Source organism: Nerophis ophidion, linkage group LG17 (assembly GCF_033978795.1).
Source record: "Nerophis ophidion isolate RoL-2023_Sa linkage group LG17, RoL_Noph_v1.0, whole genome shotgun sequence".
Taxonomy (NCBI): Eukaryota; Metazoa; Chordata; class Actinopteri; order Syngnathiformes; family Syngnathidae; genus Nerophis; species Nerophis ophidion.
The window spans coordinates 47,596,435-47,608,725 of NC_084627.1; the positions used below are offsets into that span (position 1 = coordinate 47,596,435).

Below are 12,291 nucleotides of genomic sequence, written 5' to 3' on the forward strand. Positions count from 1 at the left end.
ACACAGCGCTTGAATGATCCAGATGCACACCCAAGAAAACCATGAGTGTATATTGTGGGGATATTTCATATTTTATATACAGTAACGTTGGGAGTGGTAAGCATGCCTTGCGACATGGTGTAAATAATGGTTTACTTACATGGTAAATATTAGCATTAGACTTCTTACTATTTGGAGGGTCCAACAGAACACAGATAAATAAATCACTAAATATTTCAATGTGTCAATATTGTTTTTTTTAATACATCGTTTAACATACTGTAAAACTACATTTCAATAATGATTTAAATAATTTAATCATGTAATTAGCGATTTCACCAATCAATCATATATTTTCATAGTCGTTAATTACGAGTGTCTTATTTTTCTTAATGATTTAAATTCTTATTTTATGAACCTGGAGGTCCAAATGGGACATAATTAAATACATTTTGGATAGTCACTCATGTGTCATTAATTAGTTATAATTGGAATCAAATATATGTAATTTATTTAATGAAAATAATACATTTATTTAGTATACAATTATTCCACAATTTAAATACCGATTACAATAGTTCTTAATTTGTTTCTTTGTTTTAATTAATGACGCATTTAAGTAATTAGAAGATTTTCTTAATTTGGGTCCTTTAATTCAGTCAAAGGCGGTGGGCGGGGCTAACATCTGATTGGTTCCCCGGCACTTTAACTTGATTGGACTAGATTCATGTAGCCCCGCCCACTGACATTAATGGGTGTGTTGGCTGATCGAAATAATTCATGAAGGACACGAAACGAATATATATTTAAATAATTAAATACATGGTGAATTAACCAGATCATTAACCAATGAAATAAATAATTCCATGATTGAATACAATTTTACATTACTTTACTGACACATTTATGTGTTTAAAGTTCGTGTTTGGGTTAGTGCGTGAAGTTAGTGTCGTTCAGTCACGCCACCCGTTTCCGCTGCGTGTCAAAATAAAAGCACACCTTCCTTCATTGAATTTAGAAACCCCTTATATGATTTTTCTCAATAAAGTTATCACACTTTTCCAAAATTACACACAGGTCATGTTCACTTTGTTTTTTTAATGTTTTTTTTTTTTTAAAGTGTGTCCACAAAGAACACAGAGAACAGATGACAAACAATTCCATCCACTTAGAAAGTAAACACGACAAGAGGCGCAAAGTAAAATGGACACTTTAAGAAAAAAAAAAGTGCCAACACTCCTTGCTGACATTCTCCAACAACAACAAGAACAGGAAATAAATCCATAAACCAGGGAATTACTTTTGTACAAAAATAGATCTTTTTTCAACATTTTTACTTGAATATTTTTTTCTGTTTACGCAACAACAACAAAAAGCAGTGATTGTGTCACAAGCGTAGCTTTTTTTCCTGATTACATTTTTTTTTTAAACAATTGCCAAGTTAAGCAAACATTTTATTTCTCTCTCTTTCACACTGAGGTCCCATAAACTGCACATTCAGAGCTACTGGGATTATTATGCTGGTTGGTTCCTTTTTTTTTTCTTGTTGTTTAATGATTTTTGAAAAAGGCATAAAACCTTCTAATAATTGTGTAAAGACCCCCATAAAACTCCTCCTTCCAAATACTCAAGAAACACATTTTCCCATATATTTATTTAGAAATATATACACATATACATATTAACAAAATATAGCTTTACTTTCTAAAGCATCCATGAAGTTTTATCATTCTGTTGATGTTTTTTTTTTTTTTATCTGAGCTTACACATCATCCACATTTTATGGCTTCAAAACACCCGATGACAGTCAACAAGAACATTTTTTTTTTTTAGGTATGATTTCAGAGGGAAAATAAGTTTCAAATTTCAAGTTAGTTTGAACTACAAATGACCCTTTTATATATATATATATATATATATATATATATATATATATATATACTTTTATCATATAAATACTGTAAACTGAGCTCACCCCCGGCAGTCAATACTGTCACCTGGATAGTTTGTATTAAGAATTATAATCACACAGGCCAATAAGTCATGAATAATTATTGCTATTTATCTTGTTTGGCAACACAAAGCACAGTTTGGGAGTTTGAATTAAAAAAAAAAACTGTGAAAAAGTGCCTTTTCTTTAAAAAAAAAACCTGCAGAAAAAGCATGTTGAAATGGTGTTGCAGTACCGAGTCACCTCCGCTAGAGGGAGCTAGTGCATCACTTCATGTTTTACACCATGACAGATGTGTACTCGTTGGAGGGTTGGGGGGAAAAAACTCCTCCAGATGTGCTCAACCAAGGCCTTCTTATAAAAGCAGACCGGGATATTCAGTAATTGATATTAATTTTCAGTGCAGTTGAGCCTTTTTTAGAATGAAACTTAAAAACAAAACTGCTTTTGAGTCTCTTCTTATTGAAGTGATTGCAACTGTGTGAGTTTGTGTCGCCTCTGATCCCAGCAGGTTTAGTCTGGGGATGGTACAGGATCCAAGTATTTATCCCAACATAGAGTCAACCCCTCCAAACAAAACCAAAATAGACTTTTCAGGCGGTGGAACATTTCTATCGACACCAAGTGTTGACCCCAAAAGAACATTTTGCATCGACATTTCCTGCAATTGTGTGCATTTTTACACACTTTACCTTTAGATTTAAAGGCCTACTGAAAGCCACTACTAGCAACCATGCAGTCTGATAGTTTATATATCAATGATGAAATATTAACATTGCAACACATGCCAATACGGCCTTTTTAGTTTACTAAATTGCAATTTTGCGTTTCATGCAGAAGTATCCTGCTGAAACGTCACGGTATGATTATTGTAGAGCTATAAGTCATCTATTTTCATCGCATAATTCCACAGTATTCTGGACTTCTGTGTTGCTGAATCTTTTGCAATTTGTTCAATGAATAATGGAGACGTCAAAGAAGAAAGCTGCAGGTGGGAAGCGGTGTATTGCAGCTGCCTTTAGCAACACAAACACAGCTTTCATTGTTTACATTCCCGAAAGATGACGGTGAAGCTTTACTATGGGGCGGTTTAGCTCGGTTGGTAGAGCGGCCGTGCCAGCAACTTGAGGGTTCGATTACCGCTTCCGCCATCTTAGTCGCTGCCGTTGTGTCCTTGGGCAAGACACTTTACCCACCTGCTCCCAGTGCCACCCACACTGGTTTGAATGTAACTTAGATATTGGGTTTCACTATGTAAAGCGCTTTGAGTCACTAGAGAAAAAGCGCTAAATAAAAATAATTCACTTCACTACAACAGAGCGGTTAAGCAAACACGGTTGGATTGGACCTCACACACAAAGTACAGTGTATTATGCAGAGATCACCTCAAAATATCGTGTTTTGAAAAGGGTCCCTTGCGAAAGGCGGAGATGGGCATCGCCACCACACGTCGACTGGTGCTGAAGAAAGGTGCGGGGCCTATTATCTCACTAAAACACTAGTAACACAATAAGCAGATAAGGGATTTTCCAGAATTATCCTAGTAAATGTGTCTAATAATATCTGAATCGCTCCCACTGTATAGTCTTTTTTTCTTTCTTTCTAGTCCTTCACTCTCACTTTCCTCATCCACGAATCTTTCATCCTCTCTTAAATTAATGGGGAAATCGTCGCTCTTTCGGTCCGAATCGCTCTAGCTGCCGGTGGCCATGATTGTAAACAATGTTCAGATGTGAGGAGCTCCACAACCCGTGACGTCACGCCCACATCGCCCGCTACTTCCGGTACAGGATTTAAGAGATAATGAAAGGATTTTTAGTGCGCCTTATAGTCCGAAATACTTATTATTTGCACATGGTCTGCTACTTCCGGTACAGGCAAGGCTTTTTTTATTAGCGACCAAAAGTTGCCAACTTTATCGTGGATGTTCTCTACTAAATCCTTTCAGCAAAAATATGGCGATATGGCGAAATGATCAAGTATGACACATAGAATGGCCGTTTGAATAAGAAAATCGTATTTCAGTCGGCCTATAAAGCAAAAAATATCCCGTCTGTGTCAGACTTTGTGTGCAGTTAGAACGGCGCCAAAGATCACGGAGACACCCAGAAACCAAGAGTCCATCCATCCATCCATCTTCTTCCGCTTATCCGAGGTCGGGTCGCGGGGGCAACAGCCTAAGCAGGGAAGCCCAGACTTCCCTCTCCCCAGCCCCTAGTCCAGCTCCTCCCGGGGGATCCCGAGGCGTTCCCAGGCCAGCCGGGAGACATAGTCTTCCCAACGTGTCCTGGGTCTTCCCCGTGGCCTCCTACCGGGGTCCTTGTTAGCCACTAAATAAAAAAAAATCATCCGACGAAGCAAAGATCGTCGAGATTTCCACCTTGTTAGAGGTTAAATACTCTCATCCTGCACCATCCCCTCAGACTCGAGACTGATGAAGCCTGCTGACTGAGAAGCGGAACAAGACCGGTCCAGTTAGCGAGTAGACGTCCGTGTGAGACCTGGACATGTCCCTCGGAACCGAACACAGTGCTCAGGTCCTGACTTGGGAAAGAATGGCAAACATCTCCCAAAAAAAAAAAAAAAAGCAAATTCATGACATTCTAACCCTGTTGGGTCTTTTTTTTTTGTACTTATTTTGTCACTTTTCTGTCGTCTTTATACAAATGAGGGTGAGAATAAAACGTACAAATCTGATTGCTTCCGAAGTGAAGCCACTGATGAGTTCTAGGAGACTAAAAGCTACATTATGCTACAGCCTGTTGCCTACGCCGCCCCTTCTTATGGCGTCTAGATCGACTTGCAATTATTCTACGCCGCCCCTTCTTATGGCGTCTAGATCGACTTGCAATTCTCCGATAGAACTCTGGGGGCAGTGTGTTTCCGGGAGTGATCGAACCCGACTCTCAGCGACGACTGACTTAGTTCCGCATTTTCCTTGTCTTTGTTTCTTCTAAAATGTGCCACAGGCCTAATAAAAATGCACCAAACCAAAAGTGCTACCAGACTTTGTCGCCAATCTCGACTCCTGCCACCCAAACAGCGACTGCACGCTTGTGGAGGTACCTTGCATCCTTGTGGAGGTGCCCTGCACGCTTGTGGAGGTGCCCTGCATGCTTGTGGAGGTGCCCTGCATGCTTGTGGAGGTGTCCTGCACGCTTGTGGAGGTGTCCTGCACGCTTGTGGAGGTGCCCTGCACGCTTGTGGAGGTGCATGCTTGTGGAGGGGCCCTGCATGCTTGTGGAGGTGTCCTGCACGCTTGTGGAGGTGCCCTGCACGCTTGTGGAGGTGCCCTGCACGCTTGTGGAGGTGCCCTGCACGCTTGTGGAGGTGCTAGCTTGTGGAGGTGCCCTGCACGCTTGTGGAGGTGCCCTGCACGCTTGTGGAGGTGCCCCGCACGCTTGTGGAGGTGCCCCGCACGCTTGTGGAGGTGCCCCTCACGCTTGTGGAGGTGCCCTGCACGCTTGTGGAGGTGTGCCCTGCCTGCTTGTGGAGGTGCCCTGCACGCTTGTGGAGGTGCCCTGCACGCTTGTGGAGGTGCCCTGCACGCTTGTGGAGGTGCCCTGCACGCTTGTGGAGGTGCCCTGCACGCTTGTGGAGGTGCCCTGCACGCTTGTGGAGGTGCCCTGCATGCTTGTGGAGGTGCCCTGCACGCTTGTGGAGGTGCCCTGCACGCTTGTGGAGGTGCCCTGCACGCTTGTGGAGGTGCCCTGCACGCTTGTGGAGGTGCCCTGCACGCTTGTGGAGGTGCCCTGCATGCTTGTGGAGGTGCCCTGCACGCTTTTGGAGGTGCCCTGCACGCTTGTGGAGGTGCCCTGCCTGCTTGTGGAGGGGCCCCGCACGCTTGTGGAGGTGCCCCGCACGCTTGTGGAGGTGCCCTGCACGCTTGTGGAGGTGCCCTGCACGCTTGTGGAGGTGCCCTGCACGCTTGTGGAGGTGTCCTGCACACTTGTGGAGGTGCCCTGCCTGCTTGTGGAGGTGCCCTGCACGCTTGTGGAGGTGCCCTGCACTCTTGTGGAGGTGCCCTGCATGCTTGTGGAGGTGCCCCGCACGCTTGCGGAGGTGCCCCGCACGCTTGCGGAGGTGCCCTTCACGCTTGTGGAGGTGCCCGGCACGCTTGTGGAGGTGCCCTGCACGCTTTTGGAGGTGCCCTGCACGCTTGTGGAGGTGCCCCGCACGCTTGTGGAGGTGCCCCGCACGCTTGCGGAGGTGCCCGCCACGCTTGTGGAGGTGCCCTCCCTGCTTGTGGAGGTGCCCTGCATGCTTGTGGAGGTGCCCTGCATGCTTGTGGAGGTGCCCTGCACGCTTGTGGAGGTGCCCTGCATGCTTCCACGCCCGGTGGTTCTCACCAAGGATGGGTACCTTTCACATTGGAATCCATGCAACACCAAATGCCGGTACTTGGGAATCGATCCCAAACACCAACCGTCGGTTCCTTTGTGTGTGTTCAAATGTCTTAGCACATTTTTGTTGGTTTTCTTACACTTCTGTGTCTCATTTGCAGGTATTATACTCCACTAGAAAGTGGACGCTGCATGGTGTGTAGAATATGTTGTCTTTAAGTTGAATGTCTTTTGTTGAGTCCTACAAAGTGTTTATACTGTAGGTCAGGGGTCACCAACGTGGTCGCCCAAAAGGACCAGATGAGTCGCCCGCTGGCCTGTTCTAAAAATAGCTCAAATAGCAGCACTTACCAGTGAGCTGCCTCTATTTTTTAAATTGTATTTATTTACTAGCAAGCTGGTCTCACTTTGCTCGACATTTTTAATTCTAAGAGAGACAAAACTCAAATAGAATTTGAAAATCCAAGAAAATATTTTAAAGACTTGGTCTTCACTTGTTTAAATAAATTCATTTATTTTTTTAACTTTGCTTCTTATAACTTTCAGAAAGACAATTTTAGAGAAAAAATACAACTTTAAAAATGATTTTAGGATTTTTAAACACCTTTTTACCTTTTAAATTCCTTCCCCTAAGTTTTTTTTATTTTTTTTTATTGTAAGGAATATGAATACATTTTAATTTAATTCTTCATTTTAGCTTCTGTTTTTTTGACGAAGAATATTTGTGAAATACTTCTTCAAACTTATTATGATTAAAATTTAAAAAAAATATTCTGGCAAATCTATAAAATCTGTAAAATCAAATTTAAATCTTATTTCAAAGTCTTTTTAGTTTCTTTTAAAAATTTTGTTCTGAAAGATCTAGAAGAAATAATGATTTGTCTTTGTTAGAAATATAGCTTGGTCCAATTTGTTATATATTCTAATAAAAGTGCAGATTGGATTTTAACCTATTTAAAACATGTCATCAAAATTCTAAAAATAATCTTAATCAGGAAAAACTACTAATGATGTTCCATAAATTATTTTTTAAATTTGTTCAAAAAGATTCGAAATAGCTAGTTTTTCTCTTCTTTTTTTCCGTTGAATTTTGAATTTTAAAGAGTTGAAATTGAAGACAAACTATGTTAAAATATAAAATTTTCAAATTTTTCCTGTTTTCTCCTCTTTTAAACCGTTCAATTAAGTGTTTTATTCATCATTTATTCTCTACAAAAAACCTTCTGTAAAAGGAAACAAATGTACGGCAGAAATACCCATTTTTTATATATACATAGATTTATTTATTAAAGGTAAATTGAATTGGTTGTGGAGCTCCTCACATCTGAACATTATTTACAATCATGGCCACCAGCAGCGAGAGCGATTCGGACCGAGAAAGCGACAATTTCCCCATTAATTTGAGCGAGGATGAAATATTTGTGGATGAGGAAAGTGAGAGTGAAGGACTAGAAAAAAAAAAAACTAGACGGCAGAACGATTCAGATGTTATTAGACAAATTTACTAGGATAATTCTGGAAAATCCCTTATCTGCCCATTGGGTTACTAGTGTTTTAGTGAGATTATATGGTTGTACCTGTACAACCTGAAAGCCGGAGGGGTGTGGTGACCGCCAGTGTCTCCAAGGGAAGCCACGTTTCTGGACGAGGCGAAGGCCGCCGATGCTTCTTCCACGTTGGAAGCATCCGACGGTCGGGGACAGCCGGTGGGAGGAGGCAAGAGAGTCCGCAGCTGCTTCTTTGACAGGTGCAGGAAGAACGACGCAAGCTCTCCGCTCATGTCTACGGTAAGAGCCGACTTATTACCACCATTTTCTCACCGAAACCTGCCGGTTGAGATGTGGTAGGGAACCATGTTCGCTTGACCGCTCTGTTCAATCAATCAATCAATGTTTACTTATATAGCCCTAAATCACTAGTGTCTCAAAGGGCTGCACAAACCACTACCACATCCTCGGTAGGCCCACATAAGGGCAAGGAAAACTCACACCCAGTGGGACGTCGGTGACAATGATGACTATGAGAACCTTGGAGAGGAGGAAAGCAATGGATGTCGAGCAGGTCTAACATGATACTGTTAGAGTTCAATCCATAATGGATCCAACACAGTCGCGAGAGTCCAGTCCATAGTAAAGCTTCACCGTCGTCTTTCGGGAATGTAAACAATGAAACACCGGCTGTGTTTGTGTCGCTAAAGACGGCCGCAATACACCGCTTCCCACTTACAGCTTTCTTCTTTGACGTCTCCATTATTCATTGAACAAATTGCAAAAGATCCAGCAACACAGATGTCCAGAATACTGTGGAATTATGCGATGAAAAGAGATGACGTTTCAGAATGATACTTCTGTGCGAAATTTAAAATTGCAATTTAGTAAACTAACCGTATTGGCATGTGTTGCAATGTTAATATTTCATCATTGATATATAAACTATCAGACTGCGTGGTCGCTAGTAGTGGCTTTCAGTAGGAATTTAATGCGACTTCTTGAACAGGTGCGGTAGAAAAACGGATGGATGGATTCAAATGCATGAGAATGTTTTATATTTTCAACGTTATTTTTAACACCGTGATTACCAGCGGAATTATTCATCACTTATCGTGTTAAGCAATGTCTCTTTAAAAGAGCCGTAGGTTCCCTCCCCTTGGTGTGGACAATGCTGAAGAAACAAGTCCATGTCAGAAAACCAACACATTTAGCTGAACTGTGAATTATATTTTGTGAATTATATTTATCTAGCGCTTTTCTCTAGTGACTCAAAGCGCTTTTACATAGAGAAACCCAATATCTAAGTTACATTTAAACCAGCGTGGGTGGCACTGGGAGCAGGTGAGTAAAGTGTCTTGCCCAAGGACACAGCGGCAGTGACTAGGATGGCGGAAGCGGGAATCGAACCTGCAACCCTCAAGTTGCTGGTACGGCCGCTCTACCAACCGAGCTAGAACTGCACCATTTTTTTTTTTCAAGATCCAGCCGATTTGCTCACATTTTTAGAAGACTCAGCAAATTTTATGAATGTTTTTTGTGACCGACAAGTATGAACTCCGATCACTTTATCACAAAAAAACTTAAGAAATGTAGAAATTATTGGAAACTCAAGCCAGCCATGACATTATATTATTATAATAAAGTACTATCTATTATGTTCTTTACTTTTGATAGCGACTGTTTGTTATATTATCTTTAGAGAGTGATTGTTTGTCCGGCTGGGAGGAAAATAAAAATGATCGGGTCAGATTCCCAGCCGGGGAGGTTGATTGCGCTCCGTCACGAGGTTAAGTGCAAAGTAAGCAACGAATACTGGTCACGGTGTTGAGGTAACGGTGCTCTGAAACGGACGAAATACTGCGGATGGTCGTAAAGACGCGCGGAGAGGTTGGTTGAAAAGCAAAATAAAAAGGCAGAATGTTGTAATGCGGGTTGTCGGTGGACTGACACCAGCCTGGCTTCCTCCTGTGTGCACAAACTGTGTGCAGATTGTACTTACGTAATAAGACCTAAGACCCCTTCTCCACATTTTTTTTTCCTGATTGAGCGCAGTTATGGACTCACCCTCGCTGCCATTGTTGCACAGTGTTGATACAGTAAGACCTGGTTGGATTGCTTCGGACCACCTGAGGTTCTCGTCACTTGCAGTCTGTCGAGTCGCTTCCGGAATTTTAGTGCAAGAAGCCCCCCCCCCGCTGCCGCTGAGTTTGCACACACACCCAGACTTGGGAATGGTCCGCTGGAGATGCTGGCTCAGTACATTGCGTTTGTCTTCCGGCGACCACATCTCATATATATATATATATATATATATATATATATATTTCTTATTTATAGAACTGTACAAGGTATAAAAACACACCCGTGGTCTTGATGTTTTAGGGGTGAAGCCAGGGTAAAAGTCTGGATGCGTCAAAACCAAAAAGGACCCTGCTGCTTCGGACCGGATAAGAGGAGTCCCGCCCGCGCTCGTTATGTCATTTGGTGAGGCGCTTCCAGCATCTCCATGAGGAAAGTGTCGATGGGCGTGTCGCCGATGAGCTTGAAGAAGAACAAGTGCTCCAGACACTTCAGGCCGATGGAGCGCAGCGCCGGCAGCCTCAGCAGCAGCTTGGCGAATCTGTGTCACAGCGGTGGAAAAGTTGCAGAGTCAGCAGGAGGCGGGACAAGTGGATCAGTTCCACGCCGGGGTCAACTGGGACAAAAATACTTGCAAAACGCCCGAAACCAGTGATGTTGGCACCATACTTGCCAACCTTACTGTATTCAGGGGTTTATATTGTAGCATCCCGGAAGAGTTAGTGCTGCAAGGGGTTCCGGGTGTTTGTTCTGTTGTGTTACGGTGCAGATGTTCTCCCGAATTTTTTTTGTTATTCTTGTTTGGTGTGGGTTCACAGTGTGGCGCATATTTGTAACAGTGTTAAAGTTGTTTATATGGCCACCCTCAGTGTAGCTGTTGACCAAGTATGCCTTGCATTCACTGGTGTGTGTGGTATTATGTGATTGGGCCGACACCCAAACGCAGTACCTTTAAGGTTTATTGGCGCTCTGTACTTCCCCCAGTGATGTTGGCACCATACTTGCCAACCTTACCGAATTCAGGGGCTTATATTGTAGCATCCCGGAAGAGTTAGTGCTGCAAGGGGTTCCGGGTGTTTGTTCTGTTGTGTTTATGTTGTGTTACGGTGCGGATGTTCTCCCGAATTTTTTGCAAATCCTTTTCAACTTATATTCAATTGAATAGACTGCAAAGACAAGATAATTAACGTTCGAACTGCAACTTTTTGTTATTTTTTTGCAAATACTAGCTCATTTTGAATTTGATGAGCTGGCACAAGTGGCAAAAAAGACTGAGAAAGTTGAGGAATGCTCATCAAACATACTTGCCAACCTTGAGACCTCCGAATTCGGGAGATGGGGGGATGTTGGTAGCAGGGGGGTGGGGGGGGTGTATATTGTAGTGTCCTGGAAGAGTTAGTGCTGCAAGGAGTTCCTGGTATTTGTTCTGTTGTGTTTGTGTCATGTTACGGTGCGGATGTTCTCCCAAAATTTTTGCAAATCCTTTTCAACTTATATTCAATTGAATAGACTGCAAAGACAAGATCATTAACGTTCGAACTGCAACTTTTTGTTATTTTTTTGCAAATACTAGCTCATTTTGAATTTGATGAGCTGGCACAAGTGGCAAAAAAGACTGAGAAAGTTGAGGAATGCTCATCAAACATACTTGCCAACCTTCAGACCTCTGAATTCGGGAGATGGGGGCCGGGGGGGATGTTGGTAGCGGGGGGGGGGGGGGGGGGGGTGTATATTGGTATATTGTAGTGTCCTGGAAGAGTTAGTGCTGCAAGGGGTTCCGGGTGTTTGTTCTGTTGTCTTTATGTTGTGTTACAGTGCAGATGTTCTCCCGAAATTTTTTTGTCATTCTTGTTTGGTGTGGGTTCAAAGTGTGGCGCATATTTGTAACAGTGTTAAAGTTGTTTACACGGCCACCCTCAGTGTGACCTGTATGGCTGTTGACCAAGTATGCCTTGCATTCACTCGTGTGTGTGGTATTATGTGATTGGGCCGACACCCAAAGGCAGTACCTTTAAGGTTTATTGGCGCTCTGTACTTCCCCCAGTGATGTTGGCGTTCGGGTGGCATCCTGACCGGATGCCCGAACCACCTCATCTGGCTCCTCTCCATATTTATGTATGTAAATAAAAACTTATTTATATAATAACTTGATAATACTTTTGTTTTAGTGACTGCAATGCTTTAATTTGGAGCTAAAGTTGTTTTTATTTATTATATAATATAATGCAGTGGTGTCCAAAGTGCGGCCGGGGTGCCATTTGTGGCCCGCAGCTAATCGTTTATCGGCCCGCCACACTTTCTGTAAAAATTGCAAAATGTATAGTATTGTAAACATTAAAAATATAGCGGAATGAGGTGAAATCTAATGAGAAAAAGTGGCAATGTTGACAAAAAGTTGCCATGCAGGCAATTTTCTTTCCTTTTGTCTTTATTATTTTTTTTTTTTTGA

General features: G+C 42.6%; 1 protein-coding gene across 2 annotated transcripts in view; it reads right to left on the reverse strand.

Moving 5' to 3' along the window:
- Nucleotides 1-6,176: 6,176 nt before the first annotated feature.
- LOC133536502 (retinoic acid receptor RXR-alpha-A) overlaps nt 6,177-12,291 on the reverse strand; it is a 298,975-nt gene continuing 292,860 nt past the window's right edge. For both annotated transcript variants that reach the window (XM_061877084.1, XM_061877085.1), the window contains exon 11: nt 6,177-10,383. In XM_061877084.1, coding sequence (XP_061733068.1) covers nt 10,236-10,383 — 148 coding nt within the window. In that variant the 3' untranslated portion in view covers nt 6,177-10,235. The remainder of the gene's footprint in view (nt 10,384-12,291) is intronic.